Source organism: Rhipicephalus microplus, chromosome 2, assembly GCF_043290135.1.
Source record: "Rhipicephalus microplus isolate Deutch F79 chromosome 2, USDA_Rmic, whole genome shotgun sequence".
NCBI lineage: Eukaryota > Metazoa > Arthropoda > Arachnida > Ixodida > Ixodidae > Rhipicephalus > Rhipicephalus microplus.
In genome coordinates, this window is record NC_134701.1 from 231,110,014 (window position 1) to 231,137,983 (window position 27,970).

Below are 27,970 nucleotides of genomic sequence, written 5' to 3' on the forward strand. Positions count from 1 at the left end.
CACCGCGGTGAGGCCCGCCCAATTCTTGGCCAATCTGCCAGAGTGGGTACGAACCACAAGAGAAGGTGAAGAAGAACAAGGATCACGACAATCATTACAACGTGCACGAGTGTTAGGTAAATTTTTTATTTGTTCCTTCATAATACTTCTCGTATAAGCTACGAATAGTTATTGCAACAAATTTAATTACGGAATATCAGCATTGAAATGTGTAAAAGGATGAACAATTTAGCTCAATATTCTTTAAGTTTGACCTACCCAATCCGCTGCATTCAAGGCTTCTTGGGTAAGAGCCATGAGAAGAGGTGAAGAAGAAGGAGATGAACGCGCATGAGCAGCACGCGCGTTCCAACGAATTCAGCTGCTGCGTCGCAATGGCCTCCGCAATTCCAGCCAAAGCCGGCACCACCGTTCAGAAAGGCCTGCCAGACCTCATCGTCGACAAGATAACCAGGAGAGAATACGTGCGCGGCAACTTCCTCGGCAAGGTGCGCTGTTTACTAAGTTAAGCTTTAGCCTGAATGGGCTGCGCTGCCTTGGCAACGCTCCTGTCGGCGTGTGTTCGCGACGCGGAACTTTCTCGTTGAAGGCTAACTTTCCTCTGGACTTGCCAGTTTTCTGCCTTGAAAGGATTTCCAATGCCCCTAGCTTCTACCACCCTTATGATTTTCGTAACTGTTGAGGCGGCTTTCGCACCATATGTATGCGATATCGTGTGACCTAATCGCCTTTCACCCTCTGCTACCGTCTCCTCCTCTGAAATGTCCGCTTCCCAAACCATTTTGGCGACACTGTACATGTCGTAGTTTTCCCGGGCTCTGGGAAACCGCGAGCATGCAGTGACGAATTTCACGTCGAGTAGTGCGGCAACTCAACCTTCTTTTTTTAATCGTGTTGATTATGTGAAAGTGATGTTAGTTAAAGTTTCTGAATAAAATAAAAAAAACATCATCTATTGTTAACTGCTCCTGTCCTCCTCGCCTGCGCGTTCCCTCGATGAACGATTGGCCTAACGTCGTCACGTGCCCCTCGCGCGCCAATCCTTTCGCTTGTTTTATTTTTTTACGTCTCTCTTTATAGCTCGACCTACGTATAGGTGCCCAACACGGTGAGCTGAACATATGTGCACTACGTTTCGCGTCTTTTTTTGTTTGTTTGTTTCTGATTGCTCTTTTCAGTCATTCTGTGTTCGCAAAACCCTTTTGCTGCATTTTCGGGTGCAGCACACGGGAAACTTACGGCAAGTAACTTTCCCGGATTGCATCTGAGAAGCTAGATGGGAACAAAAAGAATACTTTTATTAGCCAATGTACAGAGGCCTTTTGTTGAATGGGCATTTCCTCTATTGCCCTTTGCGACCTGCCAGCCCATTGAACCAGCTGCTGCTGTTCCTTTTGGCGTAAGCTGACCAGTGCAGCTTAGGAAACCAATGGCTTTCCTTACCAAGTTGTTTACTGCTACAACTGAGCAGTACAGACTTATTAGAGGAAGAGGCGGGCGTGAGAAAGTTGTTTACTACTACTACTGAGCAGTGCACACTTCTTAGAGGAAGAGGTGGGCTTGGGAATTGGGATGAGTGGCTGTAGGTTCGACTCTCAGCATCGAAACTTTTTATTGTAGTGTTTTTCTTTGCTATTTCTTAGTATTACATTACATAAAAAATTCGTGACAAAAATGCGTTTGAGGAGCCATGCTGGACCCCGGCATAAAATGCCCTGGTGGATGGGCCCCAGCTTCGCTGTTTCGACAGTGTTCGCGAAGTAGAGCTGGCTATATGTTTTGCCTTCGTGTCATCCCACCCATATATAACCGCTGTAAGCGGTCCGATAAAGATCGCCGTCGCTCACGGCATATTTCGGCAGATGCACACTAGCGTGCACCAGTGCACGCACAATCAAGGCTGATGCCTAGCCAAGCATGAGTGAGCTATTTTATTATTCGCTAAGCAATCGCTTGTTGCTCTTAGGTCAACTGGCTGGCATCTCCGCGTACTTCCCAAGTTCTCAGACCGTATAGTTTCATCACACGTACACATAGAACCTTCTTTTTTAAATATGGAGCATTTCTTTAAGGGCCACTGACCAGGTTTGACAATTTTGAGCTGACAAGCGAAATGGGTAGATAAGGCGTTCATGATCACGTCTGTCAATTTGCAACGCTACGTGCCGCGGATATGGGTCACACTTCAGTATTAACGCTGCTCCCCTTTCCTTTTGCGGGCGCGTGCCCAGAGAATGAGGGTATGACGTGCGCGTATGAATGGCTCTATACGTACACGGCAATTCAGTGAGCATTTTTTTTTGCTTTTTTTTCACCGTGAGTTGCAACGAGATGCGGGGCTAATGTGCCGGCGTTTCGCATGTGTTCCTGTCCGCGGTCAGCCCATCGAGCGGACGACAGTCGTAGAACGCTCCTATATACGCGTTCGCGCACTCACTGCGGTGCGTCAACTGCAGGCGAACACATTTCCGAACCTCTATTTCCTCCACATCCTTGGCAGAATAGCTCTGGGCTGTCCACCAAGCCCGCGAGGCAGCTGAGGAGCTCGGCATCTCAGTCCCCGCGTGGGAGCTGCCTGCAACACAGTGATCTGTGTTTTGGAGGACCAAATAGAAGTTTATGCAATCCACATCCTCCATCCCACTCCTTACCCTGACAAATGTCCTGGCTTTGGAGCGGTACCGACGTTATTTCACGTAACGCTGGAATGTCAGCGTCCGCCTGCCAGGCGCTTTGCCAACTCCTCTCCTGTTCTTACCCTACAAGACTGGGAGGCCATGCTGAGTGATGAAAGCCCGAGTGGCCAGCGGGCGCTGGTTCGGCGGGCGCGGGACGCAGCAGCGGCTGTTGGAGCTCTGGACTGAGAGCCCCATCCGACATTTTTCTATGATTGAAATAAAACGTTTCTCTCTCTCTCTCATTGTGCTCATCTATTCTCCACGTCTAAGCCAGCTTTTCCGAATTATCCCGCAGTAACAGGCAGTACACCACGACACAAAATAACTCTGCATTATCAACAACAAAAAAAACGCCGCTCGCGTGCACGGGGGTTGATCTTGTTCAGCCACGTCATGTGCACGTGACCTCTTGGTCGGATGCCCGAGAGGGTAGGGAAGAGATTTGGCTTGCGAAGACTACGCGGAGGAGCGGCAAGGGTTTCGAGCTCGCCTCCTCTCGTCCTCGCTTCACGCCGCTTCAAAAAAAAGAAAAACGCTCAGGTTGTAATGAACCGATTCAAGAAATGTTAGTGGCGAAACGTTCCTCATCGGACACCCAACAACTTCCACGGTCTAACTAAAATTTGGTATGGAGCATGGTGAGTGGCCCTTTAAGGCCTAACCCCACGTATCCGTCACATCGCGTCAACGCGTGTGTTTTTGACGCGGCATCGAGCCCTCTCCCATATGGAGGAAGAGAGCGCGTGGCTTCGCGTAGCCACGCGCCCACCCTCCTATACGGAGAGAGCGCAGCGCCGCGTCAAAAAGCCTCGCGCCGACGCGCTGCGACGGATACGTGGGGCCAGGCCTTTAGTCGCATGATGTTAGGCTTCGGCGTCGGCGCCGTCCACATAACCGCTGCGCATGCTCGGCTCGTGCCTCGTCTCCTCTCCCTCGAGCGCGGGCAGTGTGTGTATCAGCGGCGGAGCACGCGTTCGGGATTCAGTCAAGGGCGTCTGCTCTCCGGCCAACAGAACGATGGCACCAAGCAATAAAGATACACTTTAACATTACACTCCTTCCCTTCGCTTCTCCTTAATTCAATAAATTAGAATAATAAAGACGAAATAACAATTAAACATTTCTAAAATCATACTCAATTACGCAACATTCTTGTGATACCCCCCTCCCTCTGCGACGCATTCACTCGAGTTCCTCCATGGGAAGATGCGGGCGCCAATTTTGCTAAGGCAGTCTTGCCTCATTAAAAGACAACTTTTACGGTGAATGTTAATTGTAGCTGCCCAATCTGGCACTACCGTGACAGAGGACCTTCCAGTGTTAATAGCCTATTATAAGTTTTCTGTCCTAACGTTCCTTTGAGCTTTGAACTCCACCGATGTCGCTGCGGTTCTTTTTGGGTGGGTCGAATATTGATAGATATTGCCCTTTGTTCATTTACAGGGTGGATTCGCAAAATGCTTCGAGTTCACCGACAGAGCTACCAACATAGTTTATGCTGGCAAGGTGGTCTCTAAGGCACATCTCGTGAAGCCCCTTCACAAGCAAAAGGTGACCGTCTGGGAGCACAGACTATCATTGAATGTGGCTCCTTAAATTTTACTGTGGTGCACATCTTTGCCTAACCAGCGCCAGTATACATATTATAATTTACACACCCCAGTATATAAAAATGTCATGTTCGATGTCATGGAGCATAGTTAATAGTAACCAATTGAAGCAAAAACATAGCATTGAGTTTTACCTTGAGTTAATCTGGCAACATTTGGCAAGAATGGCTGTCGTAATGCATACTCGACTGCATAGGTATACCGTGGCCACCTGAATGCACGTGGTTTGCAGTTTGAAAAATTCATGCTACTCGCATTTTGAATAGTGACTGCTTAATTTGTCACTCGAAAGTTTTAAATACTTGCTACTTTAGGAAAGTGTGGTGATCAGGGTTTCAACAAAGCTTCGATCTGCCCCTCGCACACCCTCTCCTCAAATGTTTTCTCCCAGTCTGCGTGGCTCTCAAATTGACTATCTAGAGAACTTTTGCAGCCAATTTTTGTCCCCAGTATACATGGCTTTGAAGTGGATCGGTAAAGAACTTTATAGGCAATTTTTTTTTCTCCAGTTTACATGGCTCTGAAATTGACTAGCTATATAGAGAACATCTGTAGCCAATTTTTTCTCCAGTCTACGTAGCTTTGAAGTGTACCAGCTATAGGAAACTTCCGCACTGTTTTTTTTTTCTTTTCAGTCTGCGTGACTTTGAAGTGAACAAGCTAGTGCACTTATGTAGCCTTCGCTTAAGCCAAGGGGTTGAATGAGCAATAAAAACACTCTCTTGAATTACGTAATGCATGTAGTTATGATGAGATCTTTAATCGTACTGTACATTTACGGGAAGGTATTTATTCTCTTTACATGCAAAACAAGCTTGCCAACTGTACCGAATATTGTGCAGGGGACGCTCGATCATGTTTTGAATTTCAACGTCTGGGATGTTCATGATGGTGAAGCGCTAAAAAGGAACACATTAATGAACACAGGACAAGGTGCCTTCATATATATATATATATATATATATATATATATATATATATATATATATATATATATATATATATATATATATATATATATATATATATATATATATATATATATATATATAAGGGAAAGAAGTGTATGCCTAAGGGCTCGTTTTTCCGTGTTTTTGACACAATATTCATGAGATCTAACAGGCTAACAGACAATAATGCCAAGGAATGTATAGGGGGAGTTATTAGAACCAATGTAATGTAAATACGAACAAAGAAAAGTGGGTGAAAAAAATACCTTGCCGTGAGCAGGAATCAAACCTACGACCTTGGAATAACGCGTCGAACGCGTTATTCGAAGGTTGTCATGCTCTTACATCACACGCGCGTCAGGATTTTCATGTTTGCACCAGTCATACATTGTGTCAGGATTTTCATGTTTACACCAGTCATATATTTTGTAATAAATTTACGTCACGTAACACCAAATTTGGTATATGTGGAGCTAGCAAAACACCTGCGAGCGCTTCATGAAGGGCGCACTATATTCCAATGTAGCGTTGACGCGCGCACACGCTGGGCACAGCGACGCTACGTTAGCAGAACGCGAGCACTCTATAGTCTGACGCCAGGCGCAAACAGCGTCTGTCGGCTCGGCCCGATTGCAACTGGCGCGAAATGCGACATATGCGCAACACGATGCGTTACCCAGACAACACTGCATCTCCCTCCTTTTGTGACGGAGGGACGCTGGACGCGCTGAACCGCGCATGCGTAACGCAGCGCGGCGCGCGCCGGTGAATATAAGGCAGGAATGGCGCCTGGCGGGGCAACATCAACGTGACGCAACGAAGTGAACGCCGGCGAGCACGCGCACCGCGTCATGTCGTAATTTATTGGTGCCTTGACTGTGGCATGTTGTCATTATCTCACCTGGCATGCTTCTCATGATGATCATGTTTGCACCATGCAGTCACATACCTTCGTTATCCATTCGCGTCACGTAATATCAAGTTTGGCATATGTGAAGCTAGCAAAACGGCCGTGAGCGCATCATGAGTGTGGCATGTAGTCATGTTGTTACATTGACGCGCATCTTATTTTTATCATTTTTGCACCAGTATCATACCTTTGTCTGGCCCTTGCGCCAATAAAAAGCACTCATCATCATCATCATCATACCTTTGTCAACCATTCACGCCCCGTAATACCAAATTTGCTATAAGTGAAGCTAGCGAAACGGCCGCCAGCGCATCATAAGCGTGGCATGTAGTCATGTTGTTGACACGCATCCGACACGCATGATAGTCATAGTCGTGACACGCATCTCATGACTATCATGTTTGCACCAGTTACATACTTTTGTCATCCATTCAGGTATTGTAATACCAAATTTGGTATATGCGACGCTAGTGAAACTGCCGCGAGTGCATCACGAGCGTGGCATGTAATCATCGTGTTACATGACACGCATGTCATGATTTTTATGTTAGGGTTTGTCGCTTGTGTTTGCCATGCAATCATGCAATACCATACTAGTTTTGCAACATGCCATCGGAACGAAACCACCGCAAGAGCTGCAGGACCAGGAAATGTAAATCATGACATTCATGACATATACGTAATGCTTTTTATGTTATGACTAGTCAATTATGTTCATCATACAGTCATGTTATGCCATACCAAGTTTGGTATCGATACCGTTATCGAAACGGCCAGGAGAGCTAAATGTCGTAGGCGGCTAGATGGACAGATGCGCTCATAGTCGCCGAAGTTCGCTGAGAAATGCTTCGCATTTAAAAGCAACTTCACGTTAAAGGGAAGAATGGATGACTGCCTGACGCAACGACTACAGCTTTTCATGATGCGATACTCAGGCAGTTCGATCGGCGTGCTTGTAAACTACAGCACTCCGATTCTAACACCGATGTACTACAACTTATCTGTATTAGCGCGTTGTTCCCAAAATAAAACTCACTTCGTAGTCGCGCCTTGTCCAGTGTTCTTCATAAGTCTCCATTCCTTTTTTATCGCTTCACCATCATGAGCGTATACCAGCACGCCCCATTGGCGGTTTTTGTAACTTTCTGAAAAGTGTTTGTTTGGCAATTTTTAAGAGCGAAGCTCTTAAGGCCCACACACTGCCGTCGCCGGCGAAGCTCCCTGCGCCGGGCAGTGCACCGAGTAAACGCCGGGCTAGTGCACCGAGTGAACAAAGTGCACAGAGTAAACAAGGCTCCCGCTGCGCGGCGCAGCGGGAGCGCAAGCGCAGCGGCAGATGGCTCGCGCGCGCTGCACAATCACTCGCTCACTGCACACCACACTGCCTTCACGAAAGACGGCAGCGTGATCAGGCGCATGTTCATTTATGTCCCATTTCTGAAAGAGCTTCACTGATCTGTTGTATTCGCACTTGGAACAAGTGCTAGTTTACTTTTGTAGCAGCCACTACAGTGAAATGTATAGAGGCCCTTGTGTTTGCAGACATGCATTACATTCCACGCTGTTTTCTGCAATGTGTCCATTATTCGCAGATACACCAGGAGATTCAAATTCACAGGAGCCTCGATCACAAGAACATCGTCGGTTTCAACAGTTACTTCGAGGATGAAAAGAATGTATACATCATCCTGGAGCTCTGCAATCGACGGGTATGTATACCCGCTCTATTTATTACATGTCAACACCATATCATGTGATATTCACTCCTAACGTAGCTTAAAAATTCATGTAAAGAAATTTAAAATTTAGGTGAACCAAGAAAACAGTTCAAAGTTTTTCAAAATGATCCTACGGATTTCGCACTCAGGGAATTCAGGCGTCAAATGATGTAGGGAGTAGTGCAGGATAATAGGCAAAGCTGCGAGTTCTGTGTAGCGCATTAATGAAGATCCGCTTTTGTTTTTGTCGAACGAGCCACGATACATCAGGCAAATGAACCCATAACGTCGGTTTGACGGTTTTGGTGCACGACTATTCTCACCCAGACGTTGCAGTATCAAGTACAGGCCACAGTAACCGCGTTTCCTGGATCACGACTATACTCACCCAGACGTTGCAGTGTCAAGTACAGGCCACAGTAACCGCATTTCCTGGAGGAAAAACGCTAGAAGTCCAAATTATCTGAGCAATTTAAAACGCACCAGGCGGTCGAAGTTTGCAGAGCTCTTCACAGCAGCATCTCTCTTACTTAGCCATTGTGTTTTTGGGACTTGTTTGCATTACCATATAATAGCGTCTTCAACCCTTAGAGAGTTACTGTTAGATGTATTACCGTGGTTGTGCCTCCCGCAGGAAGACTGTGACCGAATTTCGTTGGTCTTTTTAGAGTCTCATGGAAATGCACAGGCGTCGCAAGATACTCACGGAGGCAGAAGCACGCTACTTTCTACACCAGCTTCTTCTTGCGTGCCACTACCTCGTGCAACAGAAGGTGATTCACAGAGACCTGAAGCTGGCCAACCTTCTGCTGAATGACAAGATGGAACTCAAGGTGGGAGACTTTGGGCTCGCTATCCGCTTGCAGTTTGATGGCGAGAAGAGGAGGTCGCTCTGCGGCACGCCCAACTACGTAGCACCTGAAGTACTCTCGAAGAAGGGGCACAGCTTCGAGGTTGACATCTGGTCTGTAGGATGCATCTTGTGAGTGCTCATGTTGTTTGCTACTGTATAGCATGGTAGCATCGGTAGATGTGGTGATAGGCGATACTGTCTCGTGAAAAAAAACAAAAATGGCAGCATACCCACGGAGTGAATGATAAAGAGTGGGGCGAAGCATTCGTCCGTCTATTCGTTCTTGCTTCCGTCCATCCATGCGTCCGTCTCTGTAACCGTCCATACGACCATCCGCCTGTCCATGCGTGCGTCTGTTCGTGTGTCCGTCCCTGAGTTCGTTCATGCATCTGCCCCTGCGTCCGTTCATGCGTTCATCCATGCATCTGTCTGTGTGTCCGTTCATCCATCTATTCAACACTCCAAGTACCACCATCTTGCATCTTTTCATCAAATATTCCCCACATAGAAGCTCCGCCATCCATCGGACATTCCAAGGACAAAACGAGAGGTAGCGCACGCACACTTTCTTACGGCTTGAGCTTCGGGTCTACTTCCCACCTTAAACCACCACGAGTTCATGGTATACACTAGTTCACTGTATTCATGGCACTGCGGCCCAACGCTCGCTAAACCTTTCTAAAACCAAGGAGGTTACGCCCAGCGAGTATAACATAGCAACCTTTTCCTGTCAGATGGTGCTCAATGTACATGCCAATGGCTGCTAAAGGGGATTGCAACGTGCGCGTTAACTAAAAGCCGAATGTTCCTGCCTCTCATTCCCCCTTAGCAGCCATTGGCATGTACATTGAGCACTATCTTTTATTGTTCAACAACGCAGAGAAGAAATCTCTCACAGGCACCACCTTGGTCAAAATGTTATACTTGTTACATACTACAACGGGCACGAGGGACGAACAGGTGCCGTTATAAAAAGCTTCACCCTTAAAACGTCGTGCTCCTCAGAGGTACGCCCTTTCTTAAGACGCCTCGTGACCTTCTAGACACTATCAGGTGCTTCTATGCACTATAGAACGCAGTTTGCGAATGATGTCTCCGTCGGTGAGCGTATACGTGCGTGGCTTGGTCAGGTGGTGCAGTTCTTAGGTGAAACGATGTTTGCTTCCTTTTTAATTATATCTCTTCTCTCTACTTCTTTCTCTTTTTAATACAAGTTTTTTGTGCCGGGCTCTACCGCGGATCCGCTGACGTACTTTCGTAACAGATATGACGTTTAAAAAATTATAGACCATTATAGACCCATCAAGACTCTCCTTCTCTAGAGGCTTGGATATTACAACTTCACTCCGATTTTCAAAGAGCTGCCAAACTCATCGCTGCGACGACAGAAACGCCGGATGTGGACCGGCATCTGCTACATCTCTGGGATGCCCACAGAGGCTTGACACGGCGGTGGCGGCGACAGAAACATAACCGAAAACGTCGTCTCCGAATCGCCAAACTAGCTACTGAGGCACAGGACTATGCGAACATCCTCACTAGCAACAATTGGCATAACTTCTGTGATCGACTCAACGGCTCACTAAGTACACCTCGAACGTGGCGTATACTCCGTCCTCTTTTAAATCCCACGCAGACAAAATCACACACTGCTAACGCAATCCGCACCATTCTCCACAAATCAGCGCTCGACGATAACACTCTGCTGCACACCTTAAAGCAACACTATGTATCCACGGGCCCCCGTCCCGCCTACCGTGATTATCCACACGTACACGATACGCCTCTAGATGAGGACATTACAGAAGCAGAAGTTAGGGCAGCTTTGCAAATCATTAAGCGCAACACAGCACCCGGTACAGACGGGATTACGTACACACTTCTGCGTAATTTAGATGACCAGTTCATCGAATATTTAACCGCTTTTTACAACGAACATTGGAAAAACGGCACGCTACCACAGGAGTGGCGACACGCAGAAATCATACTTATTCCAAAGCCTGGCAAGCCGCTATCCCTCCAGAATCTTCGCCCTATATCCTTAACTTCATGTGTAGCTAAACTCTTTGAACGCGTTGTTCTCTCTCGACTACAACCATTTCTCGAAGACAATCACTTTTTTTCCTGATACACTATTCGGCTACCGTCCTGGTATCTCTACACAGGACGTATTATTACAGATTAAGGAGGACGTGTTGGATAGCCCCACTTCAAACCAGGTCCGAGCTATTCTGGCCCTGTATCTGAAGGGTGCTTTAGACAACGTCTCCCACGACCTTATTCTTGACAATCTCGCTTCATCTCAGTGTGGCTCACGTATCTACAATTACGTCAGGTCCTTTCTTTCTGACCGCACGGCCACTATTGGGATTGGAGACCTCCGTTCGGACGTCATTCGTCTCGCAGGCAGAGGAACACCACAGGGCTCGGTTCTCTCGCCCACTTTGTTCAACGTGGCTATGGCTAAACTCCCTTCCCTCTTACAACAGGTTCCCAACATCCAGCATGCCATCTATGCAGATGACATTACAATTTGGGTGACCAAAGGATCAGACGGAACCATTCAGGACGCCCTACAGGAAGCTGTGTCTATGGTACAAGACTATGCTGCTGCCGGCAGCCTTACGTGCTCAGTGGATAAGTCAGAGTTGTTATCGGTATACAAGCGGCGCCGCAAAACCGCTGATTCTCCTGACATTTCGCTGTTTCTTAATAGCCATCCTATCCCTCTGGTACCACGAATTCACATTTTAGGCCTCTACCTTCAGTCCGACGGCAAGGCTTCGCACACTACACACCTTCTGGCTCAGCAGATAACTCAAATTGAACATGATCCAACGCATCACCAATCGCAAGAGAGGCCTCTGTGAGAAGGATGTCCTCCGTTTACTACAAGCACTCATAGTTAGTCGGCTCACCTATCATCTTCCCTTTCACAATCTCACTCTAGCTCAAATAAAAACATGGACATCCTTCTACGGACAGCTGTGAAGGCGGCTATCGGTTTGCCTCCACACGCATCTACACAACGCCTTCTTCAATTAGGAGTCCACAACACCATAACCGAACTCATCGAGGCCCAGCACAACAGTCAGCTCCAACGGCTCAGGCAGACCCGTGAGGGCTGCGCCATCCTGTCTCGTCTTGGCTACCCGATTCCTCAAAAACCCGCACAAGTACCGCGACATAAACTTGCTTCTACTGTCCGCGCACTCATCAAAGTGCCTCCGATTCCACGCAATATGAATCCCTCCCGCCACGCCGGTCGTCGACGTGCCCGAGTTCAGGCTATGACACGCGTTTTTGGTGATGGTACATCAGACTTACAAGTACTTTACAGTGATGCAGCACGCTACCCAGAGAAGTGAGCCATGTGTTTAGCCGTGACAGATGACACAGACGCCCTTGTGGCGTCTGCCACACTTCGCACTACAGACAGTGGTCTGGCAGAGGAGGGAGCTCTCGCTCTAGCAATTGTTCACGCTACGACACTGTCACATGACTCCCCTGTCACTATTGTAACAGATTCACAAGCTGCTTGCCGTGCTTTCGCTCAAGGACTTGTGGCTGCACATACACACAATATCCTCTCTTCTGTCTCACCGTCCGCATTACGTTCTGTGCGTATCGTCTGGACTCCTGGACACGCCTCTCTCCATGGTAATGAACGCGTTCATGCGGTTGCCCGAGAGCTGACCGGCCGGGCTCCATTGGAAGAGCTGTCCAATCCAGACGACGCATCGACAGAACCACTAAACTACAACGCTACGCTGCAGTACTATCGACAGAGCCGTTATACGTATCCTCCCCCTCATCCTTCACTTAACAGAGCAGATGCTGTCGCTTGGCGGCAACTACAGACCAATTCATTTCCTTGCCTTTATATGCTAAATCGCTTTCATCCGACTCTCTACCCCTCCTACTGCCCCTTCTGTGGATCCGTACCAACGGTGTACCACTCCACGTGGGAATTCTCTGCCCCACAGGGCGTTCCTCCCATTCCCAATCCCACCCCTTCCTCTTGGGAGTCTGCACTGCTCAGCTTACGCCGGCAGGAACAGCAGCAGCTGGTCCAGCGGGCTCGCAGGGTCGCGCAAGGCAATGGAGCCCTAAACTGAGGGCCCCACCCAAAGAAGGCTCAGTGTGCATTTGTTATTAATAAATGTTTATTCTCTCTCTTCCCGAATGGAATCCCGATGGGATGAGAAGCAGCAGCGGTGCGCATGGCGTTGACCCCGTTGTAGCGGGCGTCAACGCGGGTGCTGGAATAATGGTTTGAAGCGAAGCCGGGTGTAACGTTTACTCGAGTCAACGTTTGTTTGAAACGCAATGATACGGGAGGTGGGTTGGATTTCGTGTATTTTTTATCGCAGATAAAGCTTCCACTTGACGTGCAGTCGAGCATTGCGAGCGGTGGAGAAGGTGAAGCAAGAGAGATATCTGTTGCGAGCTGGCGGAGGAGCCAGCAGCGGATGAGAGAGTGACGTCAACGCGCAGCTGCGACTTGACCCATAGAGTTTCCTAAAATTAACTAGAGGTTACTCTGGCGCTGCGATCGTTCAGCGACCATGGAAATGGTGGGCAGTACACACATTTGCCTAGTCTTCGTACTTGCGGGCGGCGAATCGTACTTGCGACTTCGTTTATTGCTGGATACGGTTTTGTTTAGAAAGAAAGGACGAACCCTTTTGAACTTAGTGACTTGATTCAAAATGGTAAGCCTAAAATAATAAGGTTGTGAAGCGCAAACGGTGAACATTTGCTAATTTATGTTTTCGTGAAAAAACAGCTCCAAGCCACACGACCACACACAGAGCCAAAAGCAGGCCGAAAGTACGAATATTAGACAAATGTGTGTACTAACCATCATTCCCATGCTCGCTGAAGCGCCGTGTGTTGCAGCTCCCATAGACACTAGCATCAGAGTTCCATCTAGTGTATATTGGGAAACTATGACTGACCTACTTGGCATCGTTTCAGGCCTAGCAACGGCGGCGAGGTGTCGCGAAGCGCGGTGTCGCGCGTTGACACAGAGACACGGATGGACAGTGTTACACAGGCTAGTCAAAGAGCTGCTTCGCATCTAAAATAAATGCAAAAAGTGAGAAAAAATCAAGTTCAAAGAAAATACGAGAAGAAAACCTATGTTACGGGGCGTCGAACTATTGAGCTTATATTCCGCAGTGCGTGGCGCTAACATGTGGGCCACAGAACATAGTTGTGAAGGGTGCCAACTGTAAGCCTTTTATATACACCATGTGCCATCGGCGATCCTCGGAGCTCAATAACTTCAGCGTGTTGCCGTCATCAATAGCTAGTTGACGCGAGAAGTGTGCGTTGGGCCCACTCGCTCAGACGGTCGTCGCCCCGCGCCGCACCACGCGTTACTATGCGCAAAGTGGTCAGTCACATGCGCGCATGCTTATCTCGGGATTCAGTCGCTTTGTTCATTTACGCTTCCATCGCAAGTTTGCTTTGAAGTTACAGTGGTTAAAGAAAAGACGAAGGTCACTTCGCTCACTGCCGCGACCGCGTTTACGAAAGGAGCGCGCTGCTCACGCACGTCCACGTTCGTCTTTTGTATACGTGTGCGTTTGTTTCGTGTGTATTTCTGTTTGAACAGCCTGCTTCAAGAGTCGAGCAGGGACAGTTGGTCGTCCGAGCTCACCTTGTGCATGCTAATTTCGTGCGTGCTTTGTGCTTAAGGTGCGTGCGGCAATTTTGAGCGCCTTGCTGTTTTTCGCGTGGCAATGCAGTTTGTTGCTGTAGCATTCATTCCTTCACCCTTGTGGCAAAAACAAAACACAATGAACGCTCAACTGCCTCTGCGAGGACACGTTTCCCTTTTGTGTTATACCGATTCCTCAAAATAGGGATCAGCCTTTTTTTTCAGCTCCTTTTATTTGTGCATTTCCACTCTATTTCTAAATCTTTCTGTGCTAGCTTTCACCCTCTCGCTTTCTCTTCGTGATCAGTACACTTTTACATCCCTTCATTACGGTACGCTTTTTGAGGCTATGTTATGCTCTGCTAGAGTGCCTGTAAATCAGAGGCGTTAAAACACTTACGGATCAGGAGTGCGCGGGTTCGCATCCCACGTCGTGAGGATTTTTTCGTGGCAAGAATTTGTCTTCCTCTTCTTTGATATTATTGTTTTCTTTCAGTGTGCGCCTGTCTATCTCACTCACAGTACTTGTTCTCTAACCCATCAGGGTCACTACATGCCACACCACGAGTTGTGGGATTTGGCCAAATACAGTCCACATGCCCATTCATGATAATAGTTTTCGGGCATGGTCACACATTTTACGCCGTTCTATAACAGCTACGTTCGTACGTTAGGAACGCGCGTTTCAAGCTTTGTTTTTCTCCGTTTTCTAGGTTAGGGAAGGGCTCCATAATTCTAAAAGCGTGCTAAATGGTCATTCCTGTGTAAAAAAAAGACAGCCCTTCACGCAGAGTTGTGTTGCCTTTGGTACATGCATGCAGGTTCACCCTCCTTGTTGGTCATCCGCCATTTGAGACTCCCACCTTGAAAGAGACTTACGCCCGCATAAAAAGAAATGAGTATCGCCTGCCTTCGTCAGTGAGCTCTGCGGCCAAAAAACTCATCAGGAAGCTCCTGCATCCAGATCCAGAAAGGCGACCAAACGTTGAAGCCATTTTGAAGGATGAATTCATGTTCAGCGGTGAGTTTCTCTGCATAACCCTCGTAAAGAAAGGCGTTGGGAGCATGAATATTTTAACTTTGTTGTGCCCTTTGCGTTGCAAATTTGAATAAAGTGAACCGACACCTTGCTGCCAGCAGTGATCGAGCAAGCAACATTTGGGTAACGCGCCTTATGGTCTTTTCTTCCCTTGAATTCTCTTTCGTTCATTCGAAGCGCACGTCCCTTTCTGGTACACTTGATGCCGTCAAATAGCATGCAAGGGCTCATTCGCCAGATTCCTAAGGGATGCCACCCGGTGAAAAGTGTTCCACACTCACTGCTATGGCTGCAAGCAGCTGTAAACACTTCCAGCTTTGCATGCACAGAAACAGCATACGATACAACGAGTCAGGTGGGAGTACATCAGGTGCTTTACCTAAAGGCTCTCCGCTAACTTCTTCACCAAAATCAACGAACTATAATCATACGTTTAATCATTGTCGTTTCTACTTCAACTTTGTTGAAATGATTTGTAGCTTCACTGCACTTTCCTGTGTCAGTAACTTCATAAAACCACGTTTAGAACCAAAATTTGTCGTTTGCTAGTCTTGTGCGAATAGTAAATTTTGGTTCTAAGCGAATAGTGATCTGGTGAAATAACTTCGATATATATATATATATATATATATATATATATATATATATATATATATATATATATATATATATATATATATATATATATATATATATATATATATATATATATATATATATATATATAAGGAAGTCGCTAGCAATTAACTTTCGCTTAGTAGCAAGATTTGATTTTCAGTAGAACGCAGTTGATAACGTGTAAAACGCGTTCTATCAAAATTTCACTATGCTTGTAGTGGGGCTTCGTAATTTATCCAGTGGTCATGCCCCTGGGTAGGTGGGTTCACGGTATCGCATAGCGGTATATCATCCCGGTACTAAAACCACCTTTACAAAGAGGTTGCATGAGCGTTATTGTGTACTTATTCGTTAGTTCCGAATACTTCGAAATTTCCAGTCACTTAAATTCTTATTGAAGCAAATTGGAACACTATAATATTTGTTCGAGCATCCTAAGTGCTCAAATATTCACAGAAGCTGTTCATATACAAACTTTTCATGGACACTCTTGCAATTCGTGCGATTGCATTGTGCATGCGGGTCAGGACATAAGAAGGGTGTGGGGGGATAGAATTGTTCCCAAAATGAGGTGGAACTATTTGATACCTGTGTCATGCGGGCACTTTTGCAAGGTCATTCAGTCCAGCATCAAAACACAACTCTGACTCGATGGTGTTGCTGCACTGTTAAATTGCAGTTTTGAATCATGAATTTTGAGTTGTTCAGGGCAGTTGCAAAAAGCATGGCGCTGTGCATGTTTATTCTCATATTCATGTCACCTAGAGTTAAATAATGTAAAATCGTTTAAAAGCACAAGTGCGTATTGTCTGCGGTTAAACATTTCAATAAACTGTTCATTCATAGTTGTGAGTACACATTTAGCTCAGGTCTTTAGCAGCAAAACTTTTGGTTCGCTATAAGCGAAACTAGCGAGTGATAGATGGCAAGACTCAAGACAACGACAATCGCGTTGCTGTTGTCGAGAGTATGAGCAGTTCGCACGTTTAGGTGGCCCGTCAAGTAATTCAGAATACTCACGTATACTGCTACTAAAGCATATTGGTTGCATACACATTTTTTTAATGGCGAGTACGAGCACAGCAAGAATGAGGGGGCACGTTCAGACTGTTTCCGTTATCACTACGCAATGCTCATCAAAGTTTTGACGAATTTGTGAGGTACTCCGTTGACTCGATGGACTTTTGACAAGACAGCCTGCGAAACTTGCCGCAAAGTTGGAGCTTGATTGTGGAGTCAATGTAGCGTCGATTGGATGGCTTTCTAAACAGACATGTGGCACAGGTATTATTCAAGTGATTGTTTTTTTTTACACGGATTGACAAATGTTGCTGGTTGTTTGTCTCATTCGTATCTACTTGTGTTTGTGCCCTGTGTATACCGAATTGAACACAATGGTTGTTGAATGGGAATAGACTGCTTCACTACGCAAGTGTCGCTTGTTGCAGGGCCCCTGCCATCTCGTCTACCGACATCTTGCCTAACGACGGAGCCCCGCAACGACACACTGAATGCCAACCTGTCAGCGAATAATAGCCGCAAGCCTCTGCTGGAGTGCAATGTGTGTTTAAGTAAGTTGGTCTTTCTCGGTCAATCCATAAAGTCGAAACTTCGTTCGAGGTGAAAATTAAGTCAATCGGCCAGTGGAACTTTATTGTTATTTTCGGAAAATTGTCCTTACAAGGATTATTTGGAGTGACAGCCTGAAGTTTCCGTGGCCAGTACAATGCAATTTGCAGCAAAATGTACAGGTTGGCTAACAATAAAGACACAAAAACGGAATATTTATAAGTACATACATTTACCTAAGTACATTTACTGTGTTAGTAATTGATGCTTATTATCTTGTAAGTTAGAGCTTGTTGTGCATAGTTAACTAGTAAAGATGAACTCCAGCAGTAATAATTTCTACTAACATATGCATAGGTTCACATGTCTTAAATTGATCATGAATCATGGCTCATTGTGTAAACAAAATATCAAGGTATATAAAAGCAGCATCTTACCAGTACTTGGTTGAAATAGGCCTCCATGTTTTCGGAGCAAACTTTTCTTGAAATACGGAGTCACCAATCATTGCGTCGCAAGCTGTCACATTGTGTTCATATATACTTTATTTTCAATGAATACGTGTTGCGTTGCTGCTGATAATTCATTTTTGCCATTCATTCATTTTTTCACTCTCTGTTCACTATTTTCTCTGTTAATACGGCCCTTGATGTGCCCTGCAGCAAACTCGCCGAAGTGTACTTATGAAGAAATGGCGCTTGTCAGGCTGCTTCTCAGCTTTTTCTCCCAGCATAGCTCAACTTTCTGATCAATAATATAGGACCTATTATTATTATTATTATTATTATTATTATTATTATTATTATTATTATTATTATTATTATTATTATTATTAATTATTGCTTGCAGTACTCCGAAGTCTTGGATGAAATGTCTGAACCAGGAAACATGCGAACAAGTTAAACTTACTGTACTTTTTTGAAGATCTCAAAGCACAAGCACATACACACAAGCACAAATACTTGAATACAAAACATCTACGATCGTTTGTATTACATACGGTGTTAAATCTCACAGTAGACTCAAGAATATCTTACAAGACGCTGATGAGGCGCGCTCTTTTCGATCGATGATTTCTAACTTTGAAAATGCTCTATGAACGTTGGAAATACCCTTTTCAAATCGGGGTTTATAAGATCAGTCCGGGTCGTCAATATTAACGCCGAGTGTTTGTCTATTTTTTTTAGTTTTACCCGAAAACACAGAGAGACCTACCAATTAAGCGAAAAAATGCATGGTGACTCTTTATCGGGGTTCAAATGAGGATTGCACAGCGAGCCATGGGAAAGGAAAACTATAAGCGTAGCCTTAAGGGGCTATGGTAGTGTAAACGGGTTGCCCAGGCAACCTGTTCTCGGGATCTGTTCGTACTCTTATTGGGAAATTTCATGAGCTGAATAAGAGAGTCTCTTGCCTTCGGTGTGGGCATTCTTCACCCTGTGGCTTTTCTTACTTGTTCCTGGTTGAGTACCGATTTTTAGACTGGTTTTAAAATGAACATGCCTTTTCTCGGAAACGAAAAAACGGCGACTATGATATTTGGCATGCTTATTTGACATGTTGATGCAAATGCTTACCTGTGAGAATAGACTCCTACTATAATCTCTCGAAAAATGTATATTGTCCTCACTTTCCACCTGCCGTGTCACTCTGTCTATCGTTTCTCGTCTGGTTAGGTGCTCTTATAAGTACAATCTCGCCAAAATTTCAGTGTTCTCTGAACTTGAGTTTTTTCATTAATAATGAACTTATGATTGTGAAACATTTGGCGTTAGAGTTTTCAGGGCGCAGTTTGTCAATATAAACCAAGTAATTGTTTCTCTTTGTGTTCCCTAAAAGCGTCCTCACTTCTTGCGTGCATTTCTTTTGCAGAACTAGGCGCAAAGGTGACGCCCATAAGGAGCACGAAAAAGGCAGCCAAGCCTGCGCAGTGCCCCGAACCCCAACAGTGTGCGTAATTGTAATATTCGTTTCTTTTTTTTTTCTCCCTCTCTCTAATTGGCGAACAACCTCAACATAAGGAGATACGTGCGAGAAAGAAATGGTGGTAGGAAAACACTGCATGGCCTGATTTGAGTTTCCGAACAGAGCACATTAAAACTCAGTGATCTTGCTGCGGCTATACTCCTTTCTATATCCAGGCTGTGGCGCCTAGCAAGAATTCTTGCAGAATGTGTGTTCGATCCAGAGGATCGTTTCACACCCACAATTCAGTTGTTTCTTACAGTCTTACGCGCAGCAATAAATTGCTAGCTTTTGCGTTGTTGTTTTTATCTCTTTACCATTTTTATCTCTTTTTATCTATTTGCTTGTCCTTGCTGCTCGCGCGAGTGTCTACAGACATATCAATGCGTTTACTACGTAACGCTGTTGTAGGGTGCGCGGAGTCACAGACGGAAGTTCTTGCAGTCTTCACAGCATTGACATCTATGGAACAGAGCATAGGTGTGCGTAGAGTTCCTACACAGGGAGGGGGGGGGGCGTACATTACAGCGCCCCCCTCTCCTCTCTATGAAGTCAATGTGTGGGGCGGGCTCCGTGCCCCCTCACCCCCATCTCTTAGGTGTGCAGGGGGAGTGGGCACCCCTTGGTCCCCCTATCCACCCCCACCCTCCGTGCGCACACTTATATATGGTGTGCTTTGGCATTCATTGACGTCGACAATTTGTCGCTGTTGCGCCTTTCATGCAGCTGCCCTACCAGGCAGCTCTCGGAGACCCGCCGCAGAGAACGCGGCCAGCGAAGGGGCTCCGCACAAGGCTCACCTCGCCGAGCTTCAGCGTCTGCTGACGTGCCTGGTCAACGCTCGCCCACCTCAGCTACGCTTCGAGCGTCCCGACGAGGCGGAGGATCCGGCTTCTGTGCCAGTTTTCTGGCTCAGCAAGTGGCTAGACTACACTGACAAGTATGGGCTGGGCTATCAGCTGTGCGACAACAGCGTTGGCGTAGTCTACAACGATAACACCAAACTGATTCTGCTGGGCAACGGCCAGTGAGTTCTCCCTCCTCCGCGATGCCACGAATAGAAAAATGTTTTTGCTTGTATCAATAAATTATCGTTCCACGAAGATTTAAAAAAAAGGAGGGGAGAAGAATGGGTGGGAACCTTTGCCGCGTTGAAGCTCTTCATACACTGAAGAACTCAGAACAGAACGCAGATAGCCGTGTCATTTTCTGGTTTATGCATTGACGGGCCGCGATACCTTATGTTTCTATCACAAAAACTTGATTGGATTTGATTTTAAGGAGATACAACAGGCTTGAGCAAATGTTATTGAGCCAACGATACGAAAATATTAAAAGCGGAAAATGTCGTGTCCCACTGCTTTTAGGGTGCTTAAGTTTAAGCATGCATTTTTTCTAGTGATGACATCTGATATTGAAATCTACAAGAATTCTCACTAAACTTGATCATTCTAAACTAATTTAGTTTGAGTTGTTGAAACAATTGGCTTGATTTGCATTGCGTCCTTTGCATTGCAAGTAAGTTGAAGCGTTGTGCAACTTCCACATTTATATGTTAGAATAGCTGAATGAATCTGCATGTGGAAATGTGCCCTCTTTCATTGTTTACAATCCAAGTATCTCAGTACACGCTATGGTATCAGCGGCAATAAGAAATTATAGGAGGTTCCCGTGCTTATGCAATGTAAAAATTCCATTATTTCTATCAATTTGAGCTTACTGGCCTCCGTATTTCAGTGGGGACATGCATAATGTGGGAGCAAGATTAATGGGGACGCAAGTGTCATGAGGCAAAGCAAACCTATTGGGGATATGAGCATCCAATCCACTCTGGGTGGACAGCTAAAACTCCCACGTACGTAGATTTAACACTTTTAGGTTCTGCTATTTCAAGTAGAATCGTCATATTTGTAGGTCAGTTGCCAATCAACTGGTGAAAAAAAATGTGTTCTTCCACTAGAACTCGTCTGTGTTTAACATCTGCTTTACACATGCTACCAACCTGCTACCATAATTGGGCAAAAAATTTCGAGTCCACTCAAACTCGCTCATGAAACATACCTCACCCATTGGTCTCATTTGGACTCACACTGGCAGATGTTTCCCTCAACCGGACTCGCTCGGACTCATACTGATGAAAATATTACTCTCTTGGACTCAGACTCATGCTCACGGCTGTGAGTGAGTGATTCGACCGTTACGAGTGCATTAACGGTCTGTTAGCTGTTTAGTCCAAGGCGCCAATGCTTTTTAACGCAGATATCTCGCATTATCGGTGCTTTGTTTGGCGCTTTTGATCTCGCATTTTTAAACATGACCTAGCAGTGGTTAGAATTCACTAAGGGAATTTTTGATAGAAAGTGATAACACACATGGGAGGTCATTTACGAGGCCTTCGTTTTAAAAAAAAGTAGAGTAAGGGTCAAGAAACTTCTCCAAACCGTGCGTAACTTACGCATCTGTTGATATTGAGCTGATGTATGAACGCTATACCGCATTGATATGTCTGTATACATAATTAATATAAACTTGGGCAGGCATAAGAGCGATAGTAATGCTTAAGTTCAGCAGATAGGACGAGAGCTCGGCAAAACAATGTGAAGCTCACTCATACTCGCCCATGAAATATAACTCGCCCTTACGGCTCGCTCGGACTCGCATTCACCACTTTTCCTCAGCCGGGCGTACTCTTACTCAGACTCGCTGAAAATTTTCTCAATTGGACTCGTTCGGACTCAGACTGATGGCTCAATCGGAGTCTGGATGGAGTCGACTCTTGAGTAAGTTTGCCGATTTATGCCTCAGGCTTGTAAACACACAACGGGATGTCACGAGGGAAAAAAAAATACTGTATTGCTGTTTTCTCAATTCTCTGAGGCAGATTCTTTCATCGTGCAAAGGTAGGGCATTGTAGTCCTGTGTAAATTATTTCATTATTGGGGACGAGGCAATTAAGTATTCATTGATGAATAATTTAATCTAATTACGCTCAATCAAAAAAGTGGCAAGATATTTTGGACTACCATGATTTCAGTTGAAGTAATTTGAAGTTACAAAAGTGAGTTGGCTGCGATGAACCGAATGCGGGCCTGAAAAGGTCAAGGACCTAATAAGGAACCCCCCTATTTTTTCTCACCTTTGTAGACATGAGAAAAAGCCATGGTTTTTCTTTCATTCACCATTATGACAAAGTGGTTACTGAACAACAGAAGGCATTGTACATTTTATTTCATTGAATACTTGTTGCGCGATAAAATCAGGCAAACACGTTGAGCTATAGATTCACGAACCACAAGTATTCCAGAATAAATACCGCCGTTCTTTCCATTAGACCCTCGGTTCGTAAGAACTTTTTTTTATTTTCTCATTTGAACAGAAGCGTGACGTACGTCGACGAGGACTGCATCGAGCACTACCACACCTTGCAACAGTATCCACCGTCGCTGGAGAAAAAGATCACACTGCTGAACTATTTCTGTAATTACATGAAGCAGTACCTTCTCACGACAGGGGCGGATGTCAGCCCCAGGGAATGTGACAATCTGGTCCGGCTGCCGTGCGTCCGTAGGTGGCTGAGAACGCCGTCAGCGATGGCGTTCTACCTGACTAATGGAACATTGCAGGTGAATCCTTTAAAAAAAAAGCGTCGGGTGGGACAGTATTGCAATTGTGGCCGCCGCGGTGGTCTGACAATTATGGGACACCGAGATCGCTGGTTCAATCTCGATTGTGGAAGTCGCATTTCGACAAAGGCGGAATGGTAGAGCTCCATGTATTCAGTGCGTTGTCGAGCACGTTTAAAGAACGCAAAATGGTCAAAGTTTCCGGAGCCCTCTACTACGGCGTCTCTCATAATCATATCATGGTTTTGGATTGTTAAACCCCATATAATAATAAAATATCACTATTGCAAAAACGGCATCGGGGTCGACAGTATCGCAGAAGCATGCTGAGCAAGCAGAACCGATAGTTAAACTGAGGTTCAACTTGATTTATGATAGCGAATTTCGCATCGCGAGAAGACAACGGTTAATGAGACGGAGTGCAGGAAGTACCACTCTTTCCAACTCTGTCCCATATTTATCCTGTGTGATTACACTGTACAATTCGAATTCACCGTCTTGAACCCAGTCCAACTAGCCCAGCTTCTTGTACACTTGTTTAACTTGATATTATAATTTTGATGCAACAAACTTTTTAGTTGATGTTCATGTATCCTTCTTTCTTGATTTAGTCAAGTAACTCTGTGTTGCATTTTCGATATAGAAACTATGGTGAGTAATGGGGGTAAAACTTCGCTAATCTTGCTCAATACTGTGTTGCAATACGTGCAGTATTTCTTTTTAGATTGGGTGGTTAATGCACTAAAGGTACTTTGGCTTGGCTTCGAAAAACTGAATTTGACAAGGTCTGGGGCTTCTTTTTGGAAGAAGTGAGATTGCCACCTGTTTGTTTTTGTGCCATACCACCTAGTAACTCAAAGGACCCCTGATCCTGAGAACCAAAATTACAGCAAAGGCTATACGGGCTAGTTGGTTGAATTTCATGTTAATAGAGATTGCAGCGCAAGCACGAATGTGCTAGAAGATGATGATGATATGTGGGGTTTATCGTCCCAAAACCGCTATATGATTACGAGAGACGCCGTATGTAGTGGAGGGCTCCGGAAATTTTGACCACCTGGGGTCCTTTAACGTGCGCCCAAATCTCAACACAGGGGCCTACAGCAATTTCGGCTCCATCGAAAATGCAGCCGCCGCTGACGGGATTTGATCCCGCGAACTGCGGGTGAGCAGCCGAGCGAAAGTGCTAGAAGAAAAGCGTACATAAGGCGAGGAAAGGAAGGCAAAGAGGGGCAACATGAGCGCCGACTACGAACTCTATTTTTTGCGGCACATATGTTCATATATACAAACGGGTAAAATCTTTCGAGAAGCAAACGTGAGCAACGTGACATAGCTCTGGGATAGTGTCTGATAAAAACGAAGGCACAATGATAAAAGGTCAATCTTTTTTTTTATACAAAGCCACCGAATGCTCACGCATTCGTCACCAAATTTCTCGATATGATACGCCTCAGCGATTTCGCGTGTTGATTTGTCGTTATGACGTTCTAGCACACTAATGGTCTGCAATCGAGGCTGGCAACCGCAACTTTTACAATTGGAGTCTTCTGTCTCCCATTGCCCGTTGACAGCAATTGGCATGTTCCAGTATAGGTAACACCGGCCCATCACTGCGTGCTTTGCGGCTCTCGATGTTTCTCTCCTACGCAACACCGCGTTGAGAGGCAGCGTCAACGTCACCGCCAGTGTAAGCGTTAGCGCCCGCTACTTCGCATCGACACATGGTTCCCTTTAGCGCGAGATGGTTTAATTTCTTTTCTCTAGTTCTTCTATTACCCCCCCTCCCCCGTGTAGGGTAGCCAATCAATCCCAGCTTGGATAACCGCCCTGCATTTCTCCTGTGTTTCTCTCTCTCTTTCTAAACCACCGCAAACTCACCCACCTTCCGCAGGTTCTGTTTCTTTATCGAGGAAAAGTGGCTACCCTACGTAGGAGGCCTTCATATAGCATGCCAACCTCGTGGCGGGGCAACCAATCCAGTAATCACGTTCTATATTGGGTTAGGGCATCTTGTTTTGCTGCAGTGTTTTTCTCGTATAGTTTGCGTGGCTGCTTGCTGCATAGAAGTGGGGCCGTTTGGGTAGTTGGTATGACATGACGAGAGTTATAGCACGAAAACAGAACGTCTTGTCTTCTTGTTTCTTTGTCGTCGTTCTGTTCTCGCGCTATAACCATCGTCATGCTTGCTGCAACTGAATCGACAGCATCATTGGATTTCACTTTTGTGTTTGGTAAAAGTCGTGTGTGTGTGTGTGTGTGTGTGTGTGTGTGTGTGTGTGTGTGTGTGTGTGTGTGTGTGTGTTTGTGTGTGTGTGTGTGTGCGCGCTCTATTTAAAATGCTACAATTGTAGGCTGGATAGCCTAGCTGAACGCGGCAGTGAACTATGTGCCATTACAACACTTCAGCTTTGTTTCTGTGTTGTCTTTTTAGTGTGTGTGTGTATGTGTATGTGCGCGCACGCGCGCATTGCACAGAACTCTCGCTGATGTTTAGCGGCAACGTTTACCTATACACTTGGTCAAGATACCGAAGCCTTGATGAAGCATGTTACATAAGACCTCCTTTGCTAGGAAATTCATGCATTGTCCCTCTCCATGGGCTAGCTCAAACGCTTCATGTTGGAAGGTGTTCGAAAGGGCTAAGTCGGAGCATACTCTCTCACAACCCACTCGCCTTTTATTTAGTACTTGTTGCTTTTACCCGATGCAGCAGCATACAGACCACCTAGCAGGCCAGACTGAGGGCATTGCCTCCACTTCGTGAGTTTCCTCTCTGAAGAATGTCTGTGAGCGTACTTTAAACTACTTGCCGTTTAAGGACATCCAGAATTCGTTTTCCGAGTTCCCTCAGTATACTCTTTGATTATATTGAATTCGAGCTGCCTTTCAACCAATTTTTCTCTCTCTTTGTTCCAGATAAACTTTTTCCGGGCCCACACGAAGCTCATCTTGTGTCCACTGATGGCAGCAGGGACGTACATCGATGAAGACCGGGTTTTCCATACGTACCGACTGCAGACTTTGCATAAGGGCTGCCCGCCCGAGCTATTGACACGGCTAAAGTATGCGCGGGAAGTCATAGACCAGCTGGCCGACGTGCTCTCCTAGTCCGACTGCCTTCCCATCTTTGTTCACTCCGTCCTGCGACCGAGATTTCGTAGTTTCTTTTTTTTTTCTCAATATAACTTGTTGTCGGGCTAGTTCGTTATTCGTCATGCTAGGATATTTAGCGCGTCCTTGACTCTCGCAAACACTCGCACATCAGCCCGAGTAACACACACGACGCTCAGTGCCATGTGTGTTACTCGGGTGGAACAGTGAGTGTTTGTGTGACTTTTTTCTCACTGACAAATAAAAACCGTCCTCGCCGGAAAATTTTTACTTAGCTTTTATGTGCTTAGCACGTACCTGTCACTTCTTGCTGATTGGTCCTCATTTCTTCATCATTTCAATTTCTATGACGATGAGCTGATGTTAGCTGTACCACTTTGCAACATCTTAACAATATAACGCGAGCGATGAATGACGTTTCTAGTAACTTTTTTGTTAGACATGTCTGGGATGAAGGTCTCGTCAAGAGACATGCGAGTCTCATTTTGCCTTGCCTCTGTACAAGTGTGAAATAAACTAATTGGAAATTGGAATTTAATATTCCCGTAAAGTAACGTGGTGTGCACACGGTGCGCAAGAGCACAAGACGTCGCGAACAGCGAGCGCCTCCTGATACGCTGTTTCCTTCAACGTTTCTTTGGGTAATCTCCAAGTAACTAAACGGGCGCACCACAATGGAGCATATTATGATCAATATTATGCGCATGCACGCTATTCGCCGCCATTTGCAAGTGTTTTCGACTGCGTTATGCAAATCCACGTGGTGTTGCGTTATGCGTCTTTTGTGTGTGTGTGTGTGTGTCTTGGGGGGGGGGGGGGGTAATCGTGCGTGCGAGTACGCCTTTCTCGGACAATTGCGTCAAGCCACTGCCAGATTGTGGCACTCTTGAACAACAACAAATGTATAGAAGAAATAGATCACATATCAGGAAAAATAATTAAGTGCCAAATAAGTCAACTACGTATTTCATAGTTTCTTTTTATTGTGTTTCATTGTTTCTTTTTAATGTTTTCGGTCTCGATTCTGCGTTTGATGGTGTATATACCTGTAAAATGTCATTTTTTTTACCTTAAAAGGTGTATTCAGAGTTTTACGTGAACTGCTAGTTCACTTATCTATGTTTTTCAGTTGCTTCCGTTTTTGTTGCTTGCGTGCAAAACGTTGTTGTTTCAGGTGGGAGGACCACGTCGGGCGTGAATGCCTTTAGTCCTCTCTTTCCCGTGTGTAACTTGTTTTGCACTTGAATAAAACCAATTCAATTCAATTCAAAAAGCAATGAAGAGCGTCGAGAGGTCTAAAAACGCCTACGATTACATAGGCACTCATTCAGTTTTTTTTTTTTATAGTTTGCGCTTTCTTTTGTGGCTTTTATTTAGTTAGGCTCGTTTCCACGAAGCATAAAATATTTATTTCTAGCGCACCCAAGTTTACCTTAAAGATATAAAATTTCGCTTTTGTATTGTATGATCACTGAGAGGGCGAAGAAGTATTGATAAAGGTGCACTTATGTCGTATCAAAGGCCACTATATTCTTCTATTTATTGAAAAAATAATGTGGAGATTGCTTTCTTCCGAGCTCTGCGTGACCACATTATGACTTAAAAAAAAAACGCCAGATAGGCGCAGCACAGTCACAGTGACAGCTAAAAGAGCA

General features: G+C 45.5%; 1 protein-coding gene across 1 annotated transcript; it reads left to right on the forward strand.

The window, feature by feature from the left end:
* Window positions 1-362: 362 nt before the first annotated feature.
* Window positions 363-27,086, forward strand: LOC119169523 (serine/threonine-protein kinase PLK1). The gene is made up of 10 exons (XM_075877204.1): window positions 363-488; window positions 4,122-4,229; window positions 7,741-7,857; window positions 8,535-8,848; window positions 15,209-15,408; window positions 17,493-17,615; window positions 19,486-19,563; window positions 20,305-20,605; window positions 22,955-23,201; window positions 26,121-27,086. The coding sequence occupies exons 1-10, from the start codon at window positions 375-377 to the stop codon at window positions 26,310-26,312; spliced, it is 1,794 nt and encodes a 597-aa protein (XP_075733319.1). The 5' UTR covers window positions 363-374; the 3' UTR covers window positions 26,313-27,086.
* The last annotated feature ends 884 nt before the right edge of the window (window positions 27,087-27,970 follow it).